This window comes from Cyprinodon tularosa, unplaced genomic scaffold, assembly GCF_016077235.1.
Source record: "Cyprinodon tularosa strain WSP-4 unplaced genomic scaffold, ASM1607723v1 ctg767, whole genome shotgun sequence".
NCBI lineage: Eukaryota > Metazoa > Chordata > Actinopteri > Cyprinodontiformes > Cyprinodontidae > Cyprinodon > Cyprinodon tularosa.
Window position 1 is genome coordinate 198,524 of NW_024039526.1, and position 25,097 is coordinate 223,620.

Genomic DNA, 25,097 nt, shown 5'->3' on the forward strand with positions numbered 1-25,097 from the left:
TGTTACAACATACTTCCTGACGGGCCTCCCACCGCCATGACGAGAACTAAGTGGGAGGAGTTTCCCTTGCTTCAGACAGCCCTCCGAAACTCGTCATCAGCCCAATATTAACGCGTGGAGCAGCTCTCGTCTGTATTTCACTTAGAGGCGGAAAACTACAACTTCTGGGAAGTTTTTACAAATCCAAAGAAGTGCGAACATAATTTGGAGGAGATCGCCCTTTAAACGGCAGAACCAGACTTGAAGAGAGACAAACAAAAGGTGGAAGAGGGAGAGCCTGCTTGAAATTTAGATTCTTCCAAGGTTCACAGGCTTCTCAGGGGATCAGAACCCGATTAAAGATGAACAATTTCTAAACGGAACCAACAGGAGATCCATAGGAAGACTGTCCATCCACCGTGACTATAAACCAGCAGACAAAGAGCAGCGCTTCCCTCCCTTCGCTGGCATGGACCAAGGAAAGGTAATAAAACCCAACAATAGTATGCCCTCTTTCCTGTTTAACTTGTTAGGTTACCGGTGTTTGAAACGACTTTAGTTCAACGAGTTCATATTTTAAGCTCTATGGTTGCCATGACAGCCAGTATTCACATCACCTTTGTCTGCTTATTAAACAGTCGTTACGTATGTTAATATTTAAGACGCTTTCAGTTATTTTAAGCACAAAAAATTAAAGCAGCTAAGTCATTTATCTTGTCCTAAAGCAAACCAAAAAGCTAAAGTTTTATTTTTACTTTTTATTTTTTTTTTACTTATCCGACACATTTAAAATATTTGCAGTAGTTTTACGTTTATACGTAAAATTTCACTACCATGCGTGATGACGTAATGGGTCGGGGTCTATTCCTGTAAGAGGCTACGTGACTAAAGTTTGTCACCAGCTTTTCAGAAGGCCCAGGAATCTAACACTTATGTGTGTAAGGCATCAGCACGTAGAGCTTCTTAACATCCATTTAATATAAAAAGTAAGAAAAAAAACTTTAAAAAATATAAAAGGTAAAAATAAACTAGCATTTTAATTAAACAACAAACACAACATGAAATTGATTTATACTTTTATATCAAAAGTAGTTACAAAGCTAAATTTTATGTTGTTTTAGTAAAATGTATTTCTTTTATGAAATATTGAAATAATCCAAAGTTTCCAAACCAAAACAGTTGTTTAAATCAGAATTAGACTTACTTTAATAATCCCAGAGGGAAATTACTTTTGTTACATGCTCCAGATATACAAAATTTTTTATATATATATATATATACAACAATCCACAAAAAAGAATATAAATATATAGATATATCTCTCTATATACATATATATATACATATGTATAGCTATAGATCAATTTAAAGCTGAGGTCTAAGATTTTATAAGAGACAACGAAATGTAACATTAAAAGCTACATTTTTATAAAAAAAAAGAAACAAATCACATTTTAGAACCTGAATTAGAAGTGATAATTTGGAATTTTAGTGTTTCTACTCCTGATTTTGTTGTCAGGAAAAAAAATGCTTATACCAAAACCTTTAAGGTGATTACTTTCTAACAATTTGTCTTCAATTGTGGTTATTTTTGGTACAAACGGGAATATGGACTCAGAGCATTTTCTTCGTGAACAATTTATCAAAGCTGGTCTGTTGTCCTGATAGAGTATCAGTTAAATGTTTCTGTCTGTTAGTTACTTAAACAAGATATATTAGGTCGAAGTTTAGAGTTATAGATTGTAATACTCTGTGTTCTGAAGGTGAATATGTTCTATCTGGGGTCAGATAATGCTGGCTCCCATCCTGCAGCATATTTTGGTTCCAGGTTACATGAACACATGGTGAGGCACATACACCTCTGGCTTTCAGCCTCCTCTCCCTCCACTCTCATCATCCATGTCACCCTTGTGTTTTTTAGCCCCCTACATCTTTGGGACACTAAAGCAGTTGTAGTTCGGCACTCAGTGACCCTATCGGGATGGTCACAGCGCTTCTTTTTTAGGAATGCCATGTTACATTTGTTACAAGCAGTGAGTTTCCTCCATGTCAGCTGTTACTTTCAGTGGTTCTGCTGAAGCGTTTGTGTGCAGGTATGGGCTAATCGCCATCTTGTGTTCAGGGTTTTACTATCTGCCAGAGGTGGGTAGAGTACCAAACACATTTCCTCACGTAAAGAAGAACTACTTCGATATTTAGCAAAAAGTAGCCATCCAAAAAAGTACCTAAGTGAGCTTTTAAAAAGTAATTTGTGAAAAGGGTACAGGTACTTAAGTACTGAGTCACTGTTTTAATATTTTAAAAGATATAAATCAGACTGTCCGTAATATAGAGTTATGTACAAATTCTTTTTACTGAATAATATAATTTTATTGAGCCATTACATCTAAAAACTTCATTTGATCAGCAGACTGAGTCCTTAGTAGTTCGGCACTGATGAATCTAAAAGCCTGTATCCTATTTTCCTGAATTTACTTTGTGTTGGAAGTTCCTGCGCTGTTCTGTGGATGTGACGCTAAGCGTCAAAAGGGTCCAACCTAGCAAACAACCAAACTGTTTCAAGATGGATTTTGTGGATACGACTGGTATCCAGCTCAACTCAGACAAGGTGACTCAGTGAGGTGAAAAAAAATAAAAAGTACAAGTGCAAGCTACGGGAACGAGCATAAGGTTGCTGCAGTTCTACATTTTGGCCACAGGTGGCAGTATCATTAGAAAAGGCTGTGATGCCTCTTTAATGGCTAAAAGAAAATGTATATGTAGTTGGGTAAAGTAACTAGTTATTACCTACCTCTACTATCTGGCATGGAAGTATTGTTGGTTGGTTAACGGCATATTAAAGTGTGGTAGTTTGGCCTCCTGTGAGAAGGTGCGCTGCTTTTAAATGCATTGTCCTTGTCGGCATCCCTTTTCCCAGCAAGGTGCGGCTCTGTTGATGTCATACACTCCGATTACTTGGACTCTGTTTTATGGAAAATGGTTCCAGAAACATGTCCTGTTTTTTATGCATCTTTTTCTCAGTAACTGGTAAATTTTTACCACAGATGTGTCCAAATTCTTCTAACACTTTTCAGCCATTTATTTGGACTTATAGCATTCCCCTGCCTCTGTTAACTTGGACCAAGCACGTCTATCACATCTGCTATCAAATCCCTACCAGCCGTTATGGCAGCAGGTATTTTAATGTGGACTACAGGGCCAACTGCTAACGCCTCATAGTACATCTATAATTACAGCAGTGAAAGTCTTTCCCATCCTCTGGCTGTCAGACCCCCTGCCAACTCCCACTTACCTTAAAACGCTCCAATACATCTCCTTTCATCTGCATGACTGCTTCCCCTCAGTTTGTCTGCTAATGTAACTGTCATTCTTGTTGTAATGAGGCACAATGAGGCTTTTCTGCAAAGGTTAAGAGGATTTTTTCGGGCTTAATTGTGATGCAGTGAAGCAAGACTGGATGTTAAAGGTATCTTATTTGCTCAATCAAAAGTGTATTTACAACTATTGTTTTTATGTACTTTTGGGGGGATAGAGGGATAATCTAAACAAAATGACTCAGTTAGCTGCAGTTAAAGATCAGGGACAGTATTTTGGGAAAAGCAAAGCCCACATTTTGTTGGAAAAGTGAGTCGGTAAATAAAAAAAATGAAACAGCTCAGCTCCAGGTGGATCCGACATTATGTTTGTCTTGTAGCAGTTGGGCTTGTTGCCTCACATGATGTCCAGGTGAATAAACTCCCCACATTTGACCCTGGCTTCTAACTAAAAGCATGAACGCCTGCGGGGGGTTCATCTGTAAACGTGTTGTTTCATTGTCTTCAAAAGCGCATGAAACCCCAGGAAGTGGAAAAGAAGAGCGGTTCTCAGCTGCTGCCAATCTGTCCTAGAGGACACCCCAGTTCTCCATCATAACATTCCTACAAGTTTTTAATCTGGTGGCAATGTGGAGCCTAGTTTTGTTTGGCTAATTGACACAAGCAAACACAATGATACCACTTGCTTCTGCACACTGCTGGGCAGCTGGCTGAAAGAAAGCTGTTGCACTGTTTCCTTTGCTTTTTAGGCTCTATGGTTTCTGGCATTTATCTGGAAACTAAAGGAACTCTGACTTTTGATGTTTCTTTATATAAAACTGAATCTAAGAAGGTTTATTTATCTGAAGACCTGCGTTTATATCTGACAGTGTTATTTCAAATTTTCTGTTTAAGATTGTCAACAAAGACAATACATATAGAATACAGATCACCAACTAATAATTTGTATGTATCATTGTACTGACTACAGTTGGAACAATTGTTGACTTGAATATAATTTAGAAAATGAGCTGTCAGTAGTGTCAGCATTAAAATCAGCCAACACATTCCGTGCAGTGGAATGCGACTATAAATACATTTTTATCTGTGCCTGGTTATAGTGCCACTGGCACTGGTAGATAAGACTCCATAGCTTGTTGCGAAAGTCGGCCATGTTGCACAGGGAAAACATATAGCATGTAAGCTGCGTGTTACTCTCAATTGTGAGATGAAATTTGATAATTCAGTTAAGGATACATGGCAAAAATAATCTGGAACAAATATCTTATGGCACTGCCTTTATAGTAACAAAAAAAGGGCGGGGGCGGTGTATTTTGCAATAATAATTATATATATATATATATATATATATATATATATATATATATATATATATATATATATATATATATTTACACAAGTCATGTTGTTGTTTTGACATATGGGTGTAATTACAATGTTAAAACTAATATTTTTTTTTTAAATGAAAGTATATATATATCTACTGGGGTATTGAATGAGTTCTGTCCAAGGTTTGAAATAGTTTTTACCAAAACTATTTGGATGTTTTTGATCCTATTTACCAGGAATTGACATGATTGCTCCCCTACCAGAAATCCAAGCCTGGGGCAACAAAAAGCCCACAAACGTCTTCACAGTGAGGCACAACGTTACCTGAGGCTTTTAATGAGGATTTTTTTCTGTTTCACTTTGAGACCAATCAGAATCCCTGATTGGTCAGATGTGCCTCTAGGATTGATTGACAGATGGCGTCACAACGATTTCAGCTGAAGGCAAAAACTAAATATATTTTTATTAAATGATTAATATTGTGCATCCTTTACTTTCTCAATGTTGAGAAGATTTAAATTTCTCAGCATACTAATTAACTAAGGTGTCATATAATGACTCATACTGCAGCTTCTCAATTTACCTTTTTAGGCCAAACCAAATCAGTTCCACATGATTTCCCCCCCCGAGCCTAAAATTGGACACCCCTCATTTAGGCAATGTTGGTGCCATATTTTCAATTTTTTGATCACTACATTCAGCTGATTGCCATGGATAGATTAGTTAGTATTTGGGCTTTAGCTTTATCCGTTACATAGAAGCATCTGCGCTCTGTTGGCCAGTGGAAAGACTAATACTCATACTGTTAGCTGTGCTGTTGGCGTGAGAAGGCCATAGGAGGCGGGCACACGCTGAGCTCCATACAGCTGTGTAAGCTGAGACTAAGTGACGACGTGCTGAGAGAGGTGATGTTGCAGTGTAGCCCAGGATTGCCGATCTGGAGCAGACTGGCAAAGAGGAACTGAAATGAGTCACATTTCTGCCTTTATCTGCCGTTATTTAAAATATTTTATTCGTTTCACTGTATTTCTGGGGAAGTCCTTGTGATTGGCTAAGATGAGTCACATAAAAAGTCTGTTCCAGAGCAGTCCACACTGTGACTAATTAGTGATTTAGGGTTTAACTCTTAACATTCCTTATTCCAAATTTATAAAAGTAAATTTTTATTTTATTAAGACGGCTTTAAATAATAAGTTTTGGGGCCACCTTCAAGGTCATTTGGAAAGGGTTGACATTTTTTAGTCCACACAGCAAATTTGAAACTTTTAATGTTTTTGAGTTGGAATGAGATAGTGGCGTGTATATTTGTAACCTTGTTTGGATCATTTATAACTGATACAATGTTTTGCTTCTTTAAAATCCAGCCTTTTTATATCGCCCTCCATTGAAGTGACCTACTTTATAACTTCTGCAGTTTCAAATTTGCATGTTTGGAAATGGGCCAAACATTGTTTTTTTGCTTTGATGCGCCGGATGACTTCACGGCTCTCGCAAAATTAAATTTTTGCTTCAAATCAACCATGAATGTTAAAGTAAAGCTTAACACCCATATATACTCTTCTACTCTGCTTTTTTTTTTTTTTTAATAGGTGGGACTTTTGAGATAAAACACAACAAGTTTGATAGAAAATTGATGTTTCCTTTTTTTTACATTGATACAAGTTAATATTTTCAAATACAGCTTACGGGACCTTGAAAACATCTGTTGGTTTCCTGTTTTCTGCCTCTTTTGTGGTGAAACGCTAATTTTCTTGACTAAATTAACTTAAACTGACGTCACCTCTGCCTCAGCTGGCTGGCTTCTCAGAGCCTGGGCTGCATTTCCCTTCTTTGGTCTTGTCTGTCTCTCAGGATAGAGAGAAATATAGAACTGCAAAAAGAATCACAGAGTAGGAGAAAAGGATTCACAACAAGATCTCTGTGCATGAAAATCCAGATTCCTACAGGTGGCCTTTCTGTAATGAATCATGGAAAGTGAGAAACCTGGTTTCTATCAGAGGTTGTGGTTAAACATGTCCAAAATGTGGGGCTGGACTGCTGCTCTGCTTCATTTCCTGTTAAAGTTTTATTGTTTCATTAACTGAAGGCAATCCTGTGGGTCTACGTGACTGAAGAACGGATGGCCATGTCTGGTTCCTCAGCTCTGCTTCTTCTGCTCATCAATGTCACTGGATTTATTTTGCTAACTTGCTCTGTGTTTCGCTCATTGCAGCCATGACTGGACAGAAATTAGCTGGATGCAGAGTAGTGTTCTGCCTAATCCTTCACATGCAAACAGGAAACATTTGCATGCAAGGATCCATCGAGGACTTTGATAAACTTTATTCGTAATCAAACTCTTGAATGGTTGGCAAGGCCTTTAAAAGCTATTTCTTTTGGAATGTAAACACATCTGAAAAAGCTCCTGGTGCATTTACACACGCTGGGGACGTCACAGGGGTCTGAGAGGCGAAGCTAAGGAGAGAGGGATTGGCAATGGGGGGGGGGTTAGACGCTTCCATAGTAAAATAGTTTTAATGGGTGTAACTTGGTAAGGAAGTAAAGTATGTTGGTGTTGTTTATTATCAGTTCAAGGAAGAATAAAACCTCTAACCTTGTACTGTAGAGAAGGAGGGGTGTGCAAACAAAGCTAAACTCTGTCTCTGTTTGAACTGTTGAAATATAAATTTCTTTTAAAAAGTTTACTCTGTGTTTCACTGACATTTATCCATACATATTGAAGGACTTTAAAATATATATATATAATTTTTTTAGAGAAGTACATCTGCTCCCTAAAGGGAGGTGAGATTTAAATAGACTGTCCTTCTGACTTTTCCCTGAGGCATCAACAGGATTTCATTGTTGACAGTAAAAAGCAGCTGGTAGCTCTCTGAAAGCTCCTGTAGTTCTTGTTCAGAGTATATCTTTGGTATCAGAATGTAGTTTTCCTAATTTACTTCAAGCCCCCATTTAAATCCCCAACCCAGAGGGCTAAATAGATTCAGTGTGTATGTTTACTTATATATATATATATATATATATATATATATATATATATATATAGAGAACTCTGCAACAGTGTTACAAACCCAATGACCTGAGGAACAGGAGATCCTATTGAAGAAAGTTAGGTTAGGTCTATAAGAGTCTTTTACAGGAAGCAGTTCTGCAGTGACGGTTTCTGAACAAATAACCCACACAGGTTTTCTTTTTATTCATCCTTTCTCGGGGACAAGAAAGTAGCTTCAGAACTACCAGGACCTCTGTCACATTTGAAAGAAGTGGTACGCACTTTCACAATATCTCAGAGGAGCACAGAGCAGTTCATCTTCAAAAATAGTTTCTGATGGCTGTTTTTTGAATGAAAAGCGGAGAGGTTTCTTTAACCAAATCTTGGTATCTAAAATCCAAACATTAAGTAGATTTCAGAAGAACCAAAGTGATCATTTGTTTGTAAATATAAACATATAAATATCGGTAAATTCACTTCACTTCCTGAAACTGTTGATAAACTGACAGGTTTGTTTTTAGATCAGTAGACCACTACCGCTTTGCTAAATAAAAAGCTTCACTGTTAACCAGATCAAACATACTGGCCTCGACCCTTTTTCCTAATGATAAAATAAAAGAAATTAAGAGTATTAAAGCTAACAACATTGTGGTAGACAAGTTCTTTTCGTTTTGGCTCCAAGGAGGGACTATAGCGTGCCTTGGGCTTTCAAGGTGGTACTTTAGCACAGGTGCTGGCTTCCAAGGGGTGAGTTTAGCACACATTTTTGCTCACAAGGGGGCACTTTAGGGTGCATTTTGGTTCCCAAGGAGGACTTTAGCATATTCTTTGGCGGGCTTCCAAGGGGGTACTTTAGGATGCATTTGTGCTCCCAAAGGGGGCACTTTAGCTTGTGTATTGGCTTTCAACACTGTACTTTAACACACATTTGTCAACAATTGAACCCCCACTGCACAACGTGAACATGGGCTCAACAAAAGTGCGGGTTGCATAAAACGTAACCATCAATTATGATTATAGACTTCTGAGGAAATTATCCTCACATTGAACATGTAATGGTGTGAGGAATATTTTCTTGGTAAAGTTTTATTCCTATAAAACCAACTTAGTCATCTTTGAATGTAGAACATTCATTACAGTCATGGTTTCCAAACTATTAAAGGAAGATGTTGTCACAAAAGTAGTTTTATATACCCCAGACAGACGCACGTGACACTGATCAAACTGCCTTTTGGACTTTAGTGCTTCAACATTTATAACCTCTGGGAGCGCTTCTTCCTTTTTTATCAAACTGTTTAAGGCTACTGCTTAATATTAAGTTATGTCTTCTTAAGTATAAAAAATGCTCTAAGCTAACATTCTAGGCATGTGATTATCATTTGTTTCCAGAATATAAGGAAGGTAACCAGTATAAATCACAGAAACAGAGCCCTGACCTTATAGACTACAATAACATTCCCACACTAGACAACCTCAAAGTAAGTTAGAAAAGAAGTAGACTTGGAAACCTTCAGAGTTGGATAACTTTAGGTAATATTGCTATAAATAATATATAAAAACAATCTCACAGCAACACTTACTGTGCCACTAAATAGTCAAGGATATTCCTTATTTATAAAGATCAAGTGATAGTCTCAAGTTTGGATAAAAACATAGAAAAACATATACATTTAATGACATTTTTCCAGTTCTTTTTAATACAGAATGTATTATTTTTGGTTTTACTGCAATTTTATAAGGAACATCAATGTAATAGGCTGATATCAGCTGGTTCAGTGCTGGTCTGTAATCTGATCAGGCAGCAAGCCTGCAGCACGTTTCTGAACAGACGGCCTGTTGTATGCAGTTATAAAATAGTCACTTGATAGGACTGATGCATGGTGCTCGTTTAGTTTAGTTTTTGTCCCAATCAGCTGGATATGTATTTATTTTAGCAAAATAAAAGCCAGACATCTGGCTTACAGTCAACAACAACAGGTAGGAGAGCAGCAAGACCGTGTTACTCCAAACAGCCAAGATCTTGAAGTTCTGAAACTAAGTATAGCATCAGTTGAGGCAATGTTCCTATGTATAAAGAGTTTTTTGGAAAGTTAGGAAAAAGTCTTTTACATTTCTTGCAGTTTATCTTGAGTTGTTTAATCCAAACCAAAAGGTTTGTTTGTTTTATTATTATTTAAGGTTTTATTGTTTCCTTGTAAGACAGGAGTAAAAAGGACAGTCACATACACATTGATTTATTGACTTCTTGGTATGCGGAAGATCTTTCCTAATCCACAAGGCTCTGCTGAGCTTAAATTGAAAATAAGCTCCCTAAATACATAATCAGAAGACATGGGGGAAACCTGGACTTTTTTCATCAGACAGGCTTACCTGGATGAAAGTCAAAACCCTGCCCAGGGCTCAGCGGCAGTAAGGATAAAAACATGGAATCTAATGTGGTCAAATAGCTTAAAAGTAAAAAAAATAAAAATACATAGAGATTGCATGTTATTAAAGCTATGGGTGAGGTGGTTATCGGTATCAAGCTATGAGAAGTTAAAGTCTCAAAACATTGAGTGGTTTATAGCTTTTTTTTGATAACAATATGCTTTCCAAAGCTCTCTTCACCTTTTGCTGTGCACTGCCTGTCAGCTGGCTGAATGAGGTTTATTAAAGTGTGGCTCCACCCTAAAAGAAAGAAACTCAGTTTTTAGGAAATATCTCCAGCCGCTCTCTGTAATTGTTACCTTTTTTCTGCACAAGTCGAAAGCCTCAAAAAAAAAATTGTGTTTTTTCATTTAGCTCAAATATGCTGTAAGGCTAAAACAACCAATTAAAAATGCTTATCTTTTTTACAGTTTGAAAAATGTTTTTTTGTTTTTTTTGTTTTTTTATAGATGTGGATCTGAAACACATTTTTTTTTATCATTAGGAAGTTAAATATAAATTGAATAATTGCAAACAACTTCCCAAACATGTTACCTTTCAAAAAAGAAATGACCAAAATATTATGAGAAATCTTTGAATGCTTAGTAAAAAGGTACAGGTAGTGCAGGAAATATGTCTTCCCTGTTAACATAGTGCAGCTGTTTTTGAAAGAAAGGAAATGAAAAAGTTCTAAGTTATTTATAAAGACTTTGTACATTTTTAGCCAAGTTTTTCTGATGTTTTACTTTTAAACAGATCCTCAAAATTGTCTATTTTTGTATATCATCTTTAAACTACTTTGCTCTATTCTCTTTATATATTTAAGTTCAGCAAGTTAAACTGCGATAGATACTAATTTGATCTTATAAATGTATTCATTATTTGGAATAATGACTGTTTGTTTAGCCTGCTAATAAACGTAGTGTAACTGGATAAACTGACCTTACTGAACACCAAAACCTCTGCTTTGTGTTTTGTTTTGCAGAAAATAACGTTCCCGTTGTTGATGAGTGTTGGAACCGCTGTGATTGGCTCCCTGCAGTTCGGATACAACACAGGTGTCATCAATGCCCCGCAAAAGGTGAGTTGGACACTAAGTCTGTGAGCAAGAGAGTCGACCTTTTGCTCAGTTACATGAATGGAGGTTTAGGAAAAAAAGGAAAGTTTGGGTGAAGCGAGAAGTTAATAATAACTTGGTTCTGTCCTGATAGGTCCAAGGATTTTATTACCAGAGTTTCTGTGCCCAAAAAAGGATATCTTCTGTTTAGTGTCAATTGAGTCACCGCAGCAACACTTACCTATCCTTGTAACCAAACAAAATAATGAAAAACATATTTTCGCTCCCCCAGAGGAACAGTTTTTAATGTGAGTCTTAGGGAACCACAGAGACAAATTTCCTTTGGAATGTCTACAATTCATCATCTTTAAAGCCCTTTTGTCTGGTTGCTCTGCGTTGGTCCTAAAACAGCCAGCAGCTGCACACCTGTCGCACCACACAGCTCAGAGCATTTTTATCCAATTTAATCCGCTCCCACATAACAACTATAGAAAAAACAAAACATCCCAATTGTCACACTGTAAATATTTTTTTGGACTTTGAAGGAAACATGGAAAAAACCCAGAGAAATCCAGCAGTGCCCTGAAATATAAAATAAAAGCTTAAATGTTTAAACTTTTTCCTGAAGAACTGAGGCTTTCCTAGAAATCTTACAGATTACCGTCAACTAAATTACTCTTTTTCCAGCCTCTGGGGAAATGAAAGGTTTGGGAAAAGGAAATTCAAAGAAATGCTTGACAGGGAGAAGAAGGTCTTTATAGTCTTACCCAGGGGTCTGCAACCTGCGGCTCCAGAGCCGAATCTGGTCCTTTGATCCCTCCACAATGGCTCTTACTAGTGGCTAAAAGCGAAATAAAGAAGTAATTCATGTACTATAAGAACAAATACTAGTCTTAAAAGCTTTGTGGTTTTTATAAAGACTATTTAAATTGAATTTTCATGACAAAATGACATTAAAAGCACCAGAGATATGTTTTTAGAGCTTTACGTAGCTTGGAAGTAATGTTTACTTCTATCATTTTAGTTTTTAACTAAATGATACCCTATAGAAGAAAATCAATGCTTCAGCTTTATGAATTTTTCATATTCAGGGTAGATGGACTCAGTATTCAGGCGAGACAGACAGTGGGAAGTTTCAAAACGTTGAATAAATTAACACAGAACTGAATATAGAACGCGTGCTGCTGTGGATCTGCGGATACGCATTGGCTGCAGGGGGAGGCGGGGCGCAACCCATTACTGACACTCTGGTCTAACAGTTCAGTCCATCCGTACGGGTGAGGCAGGATCCAGCCGATGCCTTGCCAACGAGATGCTGCGCAGAGCCACCCAGGGTGTCTCCGTTTGCAGCAGCCTCTGATGAACAGGCAGGAGTCCGAGCCAGGTCAGGGGAAACAGATCAGAAAAGGACAGATCTGAGATCAAGGAGCCCGTAGCCAGACCAAGGGTTCCGATCTCAACAGGAACACACAGATCCAGCATTTCAGGAATCCACAGAGCGTTTAGGCAGGTTCAAAGCTTCATGAGTCCAGCAGGCTACATGCTCAGATGGAGACAGGTGGGCTCAGTGGTAGAGAGGCAGAGACTAGACATGGTACCAGGAGAGATGCAGAACTTTAAGCTAGCTCCCCCCTTTCAAGACAAAACAGGAACAGGGTGCACTATGTGGAGAAGAGCCAGGATAACATCAGGAAACACAAGACAACTGTAAATACACTCTCAAACCACTGGCCACTGAGAATGAAAACTTGAACATGGCAAAAAAATTCATATTAACGAACATGCATTATACATCAATGATCTGGCTCCAATAGCTGGCCTGAGCTGTATATAAAGCAGCAGATGCAGGTGCATAAGATGAGCGATGATTAGAAACCAGGCAGAGTTAGGAAGTTGAGTGAAATGAACAATTAGGTCAGCAATCAGCAGATCATGACAGAATTGTTTTCTGTTTTCATTTTGCTAAAAGCCAGAAATGAAACTAAACTGTTGATTGTTTAAGAGAGATACATAAATCCTATGGCAGGTATTTATCAAAAATGATAGCTGGTAACATCGTGTAACATTTTGTGGCTCTAAAGGTCTTATACTTAGCCAGACTCAGATATGAAAGGTTGCAGACCTCTGACGACCTATGAAAGCGCAGAGAGAATTTGAACTAAATATTCAATTGCAGCATCCATAAATGATAGAGAATCAGCCATCAGAAACTGCCATCAGGTTAAATCCAATCAGAAGTACAGTAATAAACATAATGGTTGCTATTTCAGACGGAATTATTTAAGCAACAACATAAAGCCGAAAAAGTGGTTGAATATTAACAATATGAGGAAATGTTGACATGCATTCCACATCCATTTTGCAGCTTTAAATCCCTCTGCAGAAAGGTTACTCGTACCTTAGATAAATGCTTTTATTTTGCCCTGAGAATATAGAAGCTCTAAGCACAGCTTCTTATATGATTTGTCTTTGCGCAATATATGTCGGCAGTTTGCCTCCAGGCTCAGATATAAAATTCCTTGTTTGTTGGCGTCAGTAGAGCTGCATGTCTGTCTGCTGCGACAGCCTGGCCTGGTGTAAACCATCACCCTCCTTTTATTCACACGCACACCGGCTATGGTTTGATCGAGGTCACATACTCTGAAGAAGAAAGATACGCTTTGCATTATCAATGTACTAATATGATGCTCTCTTGAGTTTAATTCTTACTCAGCCCACATGTAGCATCGACAGTGTTATTTTTTTTCTTCCTCCGTTCCTGTTTTTGATAAACGCTGCATTGATGCTGCTGCTAAGAGCAGGTCCTGTCCCTGATTAGATTCCTTCCTTCAAGGACCTTGTTCTGACAGCACTTTTCTTTCCGCCTCACTTTATATGTGCAGATCTGAACCCAAACTAACTTTACGTGTTTTCCTATCAACAAAATCTATTTAATAAAGGTTTTTCTTAGTATCTGACTTTAGCTTTAGAAAAAAAAAAAACATTAACTGAAGCGCCACCATTTGCACACCTTACATGTTTTACCCAAGAAGCTCCGCGTTCGGCTCCAACAACGAGCAGACAGAATGAGTCAAGGGCGTTTATTTTTAATTATGTGCTTAGTAACAACCCTTCAGTCAGCTGCTCCTTCAAACTGCGGTGAGAAAAGTCTCAGAAATGTCCTACTTTTCAAGGTCTATGAGTTTGTGAAAGGGCATATTGTTCTTATCTATCCTATATTATCAGCACATGAAATAACATCACCATAAACAACAAGAGAGGAGAAAGTTTGCTGCTTCTTTCTAGGGATTAACAGGTCTTGGTCTTAAATAGTTCAGGTTGTTCAGCACTGACAATGAAAAAGTACATTTTTAAACCTTTTTTTTCTTAAAGGCCTTTAGTTGAACCAGGTACTGTGAAGTTTGATTTGGTAATAATAGCTCTTTTTGTTTAAACTGAGTTAAGCAAAAAGCACTTAAAGTTCAAACATTTTTCCATCGCACTGACTATTCTTTTAGCTAATTAGATTTTTTTTAAAATAGAAATACTTAGTAATAAATTAATTATAATTAATTAATTAATTAATTATAATAATAATATATAATAATAATATATATTATTATAATTAATTAATATAATTATAATAATAATTAATTAATTAATTAATTAATTAATTAATTATAATTTATCTAATTTGAGCGGACAATAAAGTAGTTGAAATATGTTAACAATTTTTAGTTCTTATCAAGATATTTATAATCTATTTAGGTTCAAGTTTCATTATAATCACAATATTCTGTATATTGAATTAAAGCTCAAAGTAAAACATTTTAAATACACTAAATATAGCATTGTAGCATTAAAAACACCAAAACAGTAATACAGTTTAAGTATAATAAGTGTAAATACATTTTTCTATTTATATATATATATATATATATATATATATATAGATAGATAGATAGATAGATAGATAGATAGATAGATAGATAGACAGACATATATATGTAGATCTATGTGTGTGTATATATATATATATATATATATATATATATATATATATATATATATATATATAGAAGTACATTAAATAGACCTTAAGTTGAAGTTTATTTGTACTAAATTTAAACATAATATATAAAGTACAAAATAAGTAGTGTCAAAATAGCAGTCTTAAAATTTTTTCTACAATCAGTTCTTTTTTTATGGACAGTAGGCCGACAGAAAGGGGGATGAGAGAGGGGGAGAGACATGCGGCAAAGGATGACAGGTCGGGTTCAAACCCGGGCCAGCCGTGTCGAGGGCCAAGCCCACTGTACCTGGGTCGTGTGCGCTAACCACTGCGCCACTGAAGCACGCCCTCTACAGTCGTTTCTAAATTATATGTAGTATATTGCATATGAATACATTTAGATTTGTAATGTTTCCAGCTGGAAACAGAGGAAGTAAAATCAACACAAAAATTATTGAAAATTATCTGCCATAAAAACCCGGATTGACCACTAGTTCAAGAACTCCCGAATAGTTTTTGTTGATCCTCAGGTTTCTGTGCAGGTTTAATGTTCTACAAGCGCTAGAATAAGAAGTCGACTAACATGGATGAATTTTTTTTTTGATATAACTAACTTCAGCGTTTTTGACCGTCCAATCATACAAGAAAAGACAGTGGGCCAATCAGGAGCTTGTTGGCGGTCTGAACTCAGGGAAGCAGGCTTCAGCTTGAGCTGCAGTTTCCCGCTTGATCTTGTTGCCCAACGAATGTCTGTGTACTGTAGCGTAACATTGTGTTTGGACAAAACATGCAGGGGACCAAAACACACATTTGAAAAGGTGCAGGGGACATGTCCCCCCCCCAGTCCCCCCAAAAGATTACATCCATGTCCACTGATTTCCAGTCACATAAGAGTTACATCTTTTTGTTTATGTTTAGAGAAACAGTATAAAACAATCAACTGGAAATGTCTTTTTTAATCCTGGACCCAAGAGCCCCAAAACACTTACAGCTCTCATTAACAAAAGTCACACAGAAGTATTTTTATTCAGTAAAAATCCAAAACATATCTGGTCTAAATATTTATCAGCTTAGATAAGCCAAATATTTAAGTGGTTGAAGCTGGGAGATTTTCTCTGCAGCTTTTTCCGGTTATCAGAGTCAGAAAAGCGCTCCTCTTAATACAACCGCTTTTAAAGTATAGACGTGTTTAGGTGAAGGTCGTGGGTACACTGATAGCATACTTGTGATATGACCGAGCGAGGTCTTGTGAGCGTAAGGTGATAGTGGAAATGACCCAGGCTGTGAGGTCGGGGTGTAACAGCTCTACATGTTTCCCTTCACCAAAGGAAAACCCTCGATAAGTGATAGCCACGATCTTTAAAACACGCCGCCAGGACAGTGCTGACTTTCCCCTCGCCTCTCCTCAGCTTCCAGCACATTAAGATCTCTGCTCAGGAGACACATGACAGAGAGGCAGCAAGCAGTAGTGCTGCCATTCAGACTAGGTGACCTTTTGGAGCCTCTCTGAGTCAGAGAGATGTGGCCCCTGAATAGATGCTGTTATTGCTGCTCATGGGTGTGTTTGTTGACACGGTGGTTAGTGATGGAAACTCTGTCACCTTGGGGGAAAGGAGCAGAAAGCTGACACTGCTAAACTTCCTGGTTTAGGAGGTTGCGCTGGTTATGTGGGTTAGTTAGTGCTGCCCCCAGCTGGATGCCGCTCTGCTGACATCTATGTTTGGGTTAAAGAAGGAGCCAAACACTGAGCACATGATCTGACTCTGAGCCCCTTATGCAACCGTGATGATCGCATTACAAATGTGTACAGAATGAAGCTGTATTCAATTTGATTATGTAACTTTGTGATCCTGTTTAGGGGGAACCTGTTTGATAGCCTGTCTCGGTGAAACATATTCGCACAATTAAACAAATCATGTATTTTTTTTCATTAGATTATTGAGAACTTCATCAATGAGACGTATTTGGATCGCTACCAGGAGCCCATCTCCAGAAGCCACCTCACAGCCATCTGGTCCGTCGCCGTCTCCATGTTCTCCGTCGGAGGCATCTTTAGTGCCTTCTCTGTCGGGTTCTTCGTCAATCGCTTTGGAAGGTAAATTAATTTGAAAAAAAAATCTTTCTGAGAAAGTAAAATAGCATCAGGGAATCCCAGAAAGCATCCCGTCATTAATCACTGAACAAATCATTCCCACTGGGATGTAAATGAAACTAATTTCTCCTGTTGTTGTTTCTGCGACTTCCTCAGGAGGAACTCCATGCTCCTAGCCAATATTTTAGCCTTCATCTCAGCTGCTCTGATGGGTTTTTCAAAGATGGCAAAGTCCTGGGAGATGCTCATCATTGGCCGTTTTATAGTCGGCCTCTACTCTGGCCTCTCCACTGGTTTTGTACCAATGTATGTCGGCGAAATCTCTCCAACATCCCTGCGAGGCGCCTTGGGAACGCTGCACCAGCTGGGCATCGTAGTGGGCATCCTCATCGCACAGGTCAGTGGTTAGAAGATGACTCCGACCCCACATTTCATGAACAATCTGTGCAGTTTGTTGACGGCGCTCTGGTTGGTTTTAGATATTCGGATTAGAGATGATCATGGGTAACGCCGATCTTTGGCCGCTGTTGCTGGGCTTCATCTTCATCCCAGCTGTCATACAGACCGCCCTGCTGCCGCTGTGCCCGGAGAGCCCCCGTTTTCTGCTCATCAACAAGAACGAGGAGAATAAAGCCAAATCGGGTGAATATCCTGGTTTTAGCAAAGAAAATATAATATAAATCTAAGTGATTTGATATGATGACAGCAATGTTTATTTCTATTTTAGTTAACATATTCAATCTTATAGATCATAATAGTTAGCTACATTTATCATCTGTCTGTGTTTGCTGCTGCTGTAAATGTTTCCAGACAGACGAAGCTGTTGAAGGAATAATCAAACAGACTTTTTGTATTGCAGCCAGCTGGCCAGCAGTTTGTAGAAATATGGGAGTTACAGTGTATTACTCTATGCTCTGTATTTCCTCTGTCCTAGTTTTAAAATCGTTCTGCTCTTTGACCCCAGTAACCAGCTCATGCTGTTATAAGTAGGATTATGCTTGAAAGGTTTAAATGATTTCAATGGTTTAATATGGCAAAGAATAACCTGCTTTAATTTAACAACTAATTTCTTTTTTATTTCTTGTTTATTCATTTAAGTCCTGAAGAAGCTCCGAGGGACAACAGATGTGAGCGCCGACATGCAGGAGATGAAGGAGGAGAGCCGGCAGATGATGAGAGAGAAAAAAGTGACCATCTTGGAACTGTTCCGCTCTCCGCTCTATCGCCAGCCGCTCATCATCTCCATCATCCTGCAGCTTTCCCAGCAGCTCTCTGGGATCAATGCTGTGAGTTAACATCCATATGTATAGTTCATAGATCTGAAGTGTTCGACGGGCCTGCGGTTACTGAAATGGGACGTGTGTTTTCTGTTTTAGGTGTTCTATTTCTCCACACGGATCTTTGAAAAAGCCGAGGTTCCGCAGCCTGTTTATGCCACCATCGGAGCCGGCGTTGTAAACACTGCCTTCACTGTGGTTTCTGTAAGTATAGCATAAATATTCATTTTTACCTCTACTATAAATGTGAATGTAAAAAAAGTCGAGTTTAGTAAGGAAAATGTGCACATTTCAATATTTAGAGAGACATAAACCCAACTATGATAAAAAGATTTATTGTACGTAGTTTTTCATATATTTTGAATAGGCTAACAGCTGTATTGCCTTCATTATGAATGAAACAAGTGCAGCTTTGTTGGATTTTTTAACTGCCAAAGATGGTTTAATATATTTTCTTGCTTTAATTTATGTTAGTTAATTAAATCTGCTACATAAAAGTATAGATGAACATGATTGTTTTGACAAGATCTGCCATCGAATGCATCGTCAGTTCATACAGGCTTCCGCTTTGTCTCAGGCTAGCGTTAAATTTGATTAAATTTGACTTGATTAAATCTGCTAAGGTAGTTAGTTTAAGCCAGAATTAAGAGTCGACCAAGCCACCCAAGCTCTGTTATGGAGAGTTTTATTCCTCATCTTTCTTGTTTTCCAGCTGTTTGTTGTGGAGCGTGCAGGACGCAGATCTCTGCATCTCCTGGGACTGATGGGCATGGCTGGAGCGGCTGTCCTGATGACCATCGCCTTGGCTCTGTTGGTAGGTTCACCTAAAAGAAACACTAAATCCTGATTTTATTCATCATTCATATGTTTAATCTTCCTTTTATTATTATTATTTTTTTTAGGAGCAAGTCAAGTGGATGTCCTATTTGAGCATTGTGGCCATATTTGCCTTTGTTGCTTTCTTTGAGATGGGACCGGGTCCCATCCCCTGGTTCATCACTGCTGAGTTGTTCTCACAGGGACCCAGGCCATCAGCCATCGCTGTAGCTGGTTTCTCCAACTGGTTGGCCAACTTTATAGTAGGAATGAGCTTCCAGTATATAGAGGTGAGTTAAAAAAAAAAATTCAGTGATAAAATAACTCAAGTTTGACCTCTGGTGGACAGATTCAGAACTGCGTGTTTTTTTAGACACAGTAGAAGCTTCTAACATTTAAAAAAAGCACGTCTACTATTTATGTAAAAAAATAAAAAAATAAATAAATGTTTGTTACTCCAAATTGCTTTTAAGGATTCCAACATCAGCATTCGCAAATAGATATAAAATTATTTATAAAAACGGTGAGTGCGGCATCGGAATGTAAGAAAAAAAGGAAGATATGTTGTAAAACATCTAGAATTCTGGTAAAAGATCAAATGTATTGACATAATATAAAGGTGTTGCCAGGTTGACACCAGCATAACATTTGACTTTTAAATGAATAATTTTTTCATTGCTGTTTATTTAGCTGCTTCTTTAAGTGTGTTCTGAAATCTTAACTAAAGATGAACAAAATTAGTGCTTGTGCATTTTTATAGTTACACATTTTCACAGATGCTCACATATGAAAAAAATAGTGTTTCCTGCATGTTTTTTTTTTTTTTTTTGCAAGCTTTGGAGTTCTTAATCCTGTTGTGTACATCTAAGTAAGGGAACATAAACACATTTTATTCTAACTCTTTTTCTCTTGCATGTTTTCACAGGAACTTTGCGGTCCCTACGTGTTTATCATCTTTACCATCTTGCTGCTCATGTTCTTCGTCTTCACGTTCTTCAAAGTGCCAGAGACCAGAGGCAGGACGTTCGACGACATCGCTGCAGGCTTCCGTCAGACGGCCGGTGGGGGAGCATTTAAACACCCGGAGGAGCTGAACAGCCTGGGAGCGGACTCTCAGCTCTGAGTCAACATTTGCAAACATTTTAGACAAACTCTCTCTTTTTACGCAGCCCAAGCTTGAACCAGGAGGGTCTGCTTGTTAGACGTATCTGCTGGTAGAACTAATTTTAACTCCTGTCATCCCATTTCGGACATTATCTCCAGAGCAACCTCTTCTACTGCTTTGCTCTTAAACAAAATAAAACCTTGACAGCCGAGGCACCCCAATGGGGGAAGAGAAGAGCTGATGAGATATCAGGAGGATTTTGATATTTTCAAAAAACATTTAAAGAAGGAAGAGATCCATCATCACTCCACCATCTTTTAATACCAATTTTTCTATAAGTATTTGACCGTATGAACTTTGTGCTTTTTATAGTGCACTATCGGGTTAATGAGTGCTATAGCTGTAAATGAGGTTCACTGTGCAAAAATTCCCTTTTTTATCGACCATACTGTATTTCTGTAGACTCCATTACTGTTGTTGTGCTACTGTGTCCCTCCACCAGGTGGGGCTGTTCCCTTACAGAAGGGTCCCAATGTTACAGTTAAAGGTCCTATATCATGCTTTTTTAACCTTTTTAAAGTTAATTATAGGCATAAATATGATGAATATTGCCGTATGCACTGCAGATTATTCACTGGTTATGAATTATTAGGGGAGCTGAAAGAAAGAGACACTGCCTAGAAGTTAGGGCATAGGGCTTTGAATCCTGACGTTGTGAGTTGATCGCCCACTCCCACAAACTGCCTCTCTGGGTCCCTGAGCAAGACCCTTAACCCCTCACTGCTCCTCGGGCGCCGCACAATGGCAGCCCACTGCTCCCCAAGGGGATGGGTTAAATGCAGAGAATTCAGTTCATTGCTCTGTACTCGTGACAGTGGAATGACAATAACGTTGAATTCTATTCTCATTGCTAAGCCACCTCTTCCTCTAATAACCTTTTCCCTCTGGCCAAAAAAACAGCTTAAACCCGGGAACAATCGGCTTTTAGTGGCAGTGGGAAAAGCTCACTGATGCGTGTCTACCCGGGGCAAACAACCTGCGTTGAAATCGCCTCGGCTCTGATCGGCCAGAGCCAGGTTTACCTGCTAATCACGTGACACCATTGAGCGCAATGTACAGATGCCGACATACCGCGTCACTCGCTTCTGATCTAACAAGCTGAAACAATTCTATTTACATTCAATAAACATGGCGGAGCTCTAGTAAGAGGGATTCGGAAAGAAGAGCTAAGCAATAAAGCACACTGACTACACCCTGGCTTCCTTACATGTTTCCATTATTTACCTTCCTGATTTCTGTCGCACTGGTGATATCATCAACGCTAACCAAGGGTGATCGTGTCATCAGACACGCAGCTTGACAGCGAGGAATTAGACCCAGCTTTTTTGCAACTGGGAAGGGAGCCAAATGCAGATTGTTCGCGGGTCGACCCATGTTTGAAAAACACGAGTTAACCCAGTTTTTTCAGTGGGAAATGAGGCTTAAGAGTGCTGCGCATTGCATGACAATTCTGCTAATTAGCTTCTTTTTTTTTAGGAAGGCTGAACACATTGCTTTACCTCTTACAGCTGAAAACAAAGTTTCACGAGTCAATTACAAATCAGGAGAATAGGGCGGATTTGTTTTCTTGGGCGGACTCAAAGAGGGTAAGGAAGGTGCTTCCTGGAGGGGACGGGGTAAAACATCATAGACCTACTGGTTTTTGCAGGACAACGTGGGGCTGCAGATTGGTGAGCAGAATTAATAAGGATTATCAAATAAATTGAAATACTAATTTTGGAATTAATTTGATAATAGAAAAGCATTGTAACGTAGTTAAACACTTATTTTTTTTTCTTTTTGCATGATATAGGCCCTTTAAATGAAATCCAATTCAGTTACTGATTATAAAAACTGCTGACAAGCTGTCAATTGCTTTTCTTTAACTTATTTAGTTATCAAGTTTGGTTTTGCTCATAGTGACGTTTCATTACCAAAATATTACATTTAATCATTTTTCATCATTTTCTTGAATTATTTGTTTTACAATTTTGAAAAACACTGGAGTAAAATAATAACCCAATTAGTTATCTACAGCCTTAAAACCAAAAATGGGTCATGCATCTGAATCGTTTGTAGCACCTCAGCCATCACTGTACATGTTTCAGGTCAGGCTGGCCTGATCCAGACTGAAGAGCTTTCCATTAACTCCTGCGTTGTTTAAGTGGTGCCTTAAAAAAGCCAAGCTTTTCAAACAGTCTGGAGCTGCACGCCCTTCCTCAGCGACACAACTGATGTGGACCAAACTGAACGAGAGGATTTTTGTTACCCTGATCGTGCTCCACTGAGTCCAGCAGCCTGGATGCTCGTTACTGTTCTGAAACCAGCGCTGAATGTTGCAGAACGTTTCCGTTTTCAATCTCTTTTTGTAGTCGTGTCTTTACTCTGCACAGATGTAGGGGACGAAATTTACCGAACCCAGTTTGCCTTTGCTGCAGTCGCTGTCTTATCACTGCTGTACCCCTGTGAGAAACACTGTCCTCTCTCTGAACACATTTGTTTGAGGACAATTTTCACCTTAGCAGCACTTTATTATTCACCATGAGACAGAGGCTGAGTCTGTTACCTTCTGATGCACAGTTTACTTTCTACACTTTGTCGCTACAGAGAGACTAATGAACTGCTGACATGTTTTCAAATGTTTCTTTTTCTTGTGTTTTTATCTCGCATATCCGTTTATTTGCACAGATTTAATGTAGTCATATCACAATAATGAAGACATTTGGCACCAGAAGCACAACAAAAAGCTTTTAATCATTCCATAACCAGCTTTTATTTATATGTAAATAGCAATTATTTTAGTTACACTTTAACATCTCCACTCTTTGCCTCTGTGTGCCTTTCACTTGATATCACCAGCAACCTTTTATAGTGATAGCAACAGCTATGATGTCTAATAATAATGTTAAAACTGTATTCTTGTATATAGGTTGATAGGTTTGGGCATTGATTTTTGGTATGTATTGTCCATGATACCTGGATTTACAGGTTAAGGACACGGGGTGAAAGCAACAATTAGACCCAAACAAATAGTTCAAATCCTTATTTTTTTTTTTTTTTTTTTTTTTTACACTTAAATTATTAACAATGTAGAGCAGCACATTTTGCCTTATTTTTGTGACTAAATTGTTTCCAGCCTTCAATACTGTAATAACTTTTAGATTTGCATGTAAAGCGTTTAGAGTATTGTGTAAAAAAAAAAAAAAAAAAAAAAAAAAACAGTTTGCACCTGATGGCTAAATATAAACTGTGAAAGGTGATGCTGTAATTGTTTAAAACTTTTGTTTGTCAGGAGAATAAAGAAAAGCACACAAACCCACCTGTCGAGTTTTATTTAATATCTGTAGCTTCTATTTCTGTATTTTCTAATTATAAAATTATTTTAATCACTTAACAGATTTTAAAGGAAACCACTTGCCTTAGTTTTTATCAGAGTTAATAATTTGTTGGCAATCATTTTAATCTTAAAACCAACAATATAAAGTAGATTTGAGTAGAAATGTTTGCATACAAGAACAATGTTTTTCAAAATGAAGGCCACCAGGGGGCGCTAAAGTTAGCTCAGAAAATAAGAATGAAAAGAACAGAAACACCAATATAACAGAATAAATGATTTTATTTTTTAAATTAGACCTTATTTGATTTAGTATTACTTATGACATACGTCACATTAAAGTGACACATTTGAAGGATTTATCAGTGAGCTCTGAGGTTCTGTCTATACCAGCCCTGCTGAACTGACAGGTTGTCTCTGATTTGCTTGCTTCCTTTTGCAAAGAGCTGTTTGTTTGAGTCTTGCCTTTAAACTCCAAAGATACTCAAAAAAGTACAAAAAAAACAATATGTGCGCAATGACATGTATATGATCTTCAGAGATAAAACTCAGCCTTCCTGCAACACATACTTTTGAGACGTTTGGTATCTTTTGCTTTGCTCTGATCGTCACAGGTTCTTTACTTGTTTGGTTCAGAAAGTAGATTTCTCTTTATAGATTATGCATCCTTCTCTGTTGGCTTACAAAGCTGGTCCCCTGCCAAAAGCTTGAGGCTTTTGGTGGGCCGTGGCATAGGGACATTTGGGAACCCCTGATCTTAATGATAATTTCAAATACCCTTGTTATAATGTGTGAATGTTGTAGAAGGTGTGGGTCCTGTGGTGTCTGACATAAAGCACTGTTTAAAACATACACTATATTGCCAAAAGTATTTGCTCACCTGCCTTGACTCACATATGAGCTTAAGTGACATCCCGTTCCTAATCCATAGGGTTCAATATGACGTCGGTCCACCCTTTGCAGCTAGAACAGCTTCAACTCTTCTGGGAAGGCTGTCCACAAGGTTTAGGAGTGTGTTTATGGGAATTTTTGACCATTCTTCCAGAAGCGCATTTGTGAGGTCGCACACTGATGTTGGACGAGAAGGCCTGGCTCTCAGTCTCCGCTCTAATTCATCCCAAAGGTGTTCTATCGGGTTGAGGTCAGGACTCTGTGCAGGCCAGTCAAGTTCATCCACACCAGACTCTGTCATCCATGTCTTTATGGACCTTGCTTTGTGCACTGGTGCACAGTCATGTTGGAAGAGGAAGGGGCCAGCTCCAAACTGTTCCCACAAAGTTGGGAGCATGGAATTGTCCAAAATGTCTTGGTATGCTGAAGCATTCAGAGTTCCTTTCACTGGAACTAAGGGGCCAAGCCCAGCTCCTGA

The 25,097-nt window shown here is 38.2% G+C and overlaps 1 protein-coding gene across 1 annotated transcript; it reads left to right on the top strand.

Moving 5' to 3' along the window:
* The first annotated feature begins 75 nt into the window (after nt 1–75).
* Nucleotides 76–23,706, top strand: LOC119773555 (solute carrier family 2, facilitated glucose transporter member 1-like). The gene is made up of 10 exons (XM_038270549.1): nt 76–463; nt 11,003–11,098; nt 17,000–17,160; nt 17,314–17,554; nt 17,637–17,799; nt 18,256–18,443; nt 18,534–18,638; nt 19,147–19,248; nt 19,337–19,540; nt 20,176–23,706. Exons 1-10 carry the CDS (start codon nt 449–451, stop codon nt 20,371–20,373), a joined length of 1,473 nt encoding a protein of 490 aa, XP_038126477.1. The 5' UTR covers nt 76–448; the 3' UTR covers nt 20,374–23,706.
* The last annotated feature ends 1,391 nt before the right edge of the window (nt 23,707–25,097 follow it).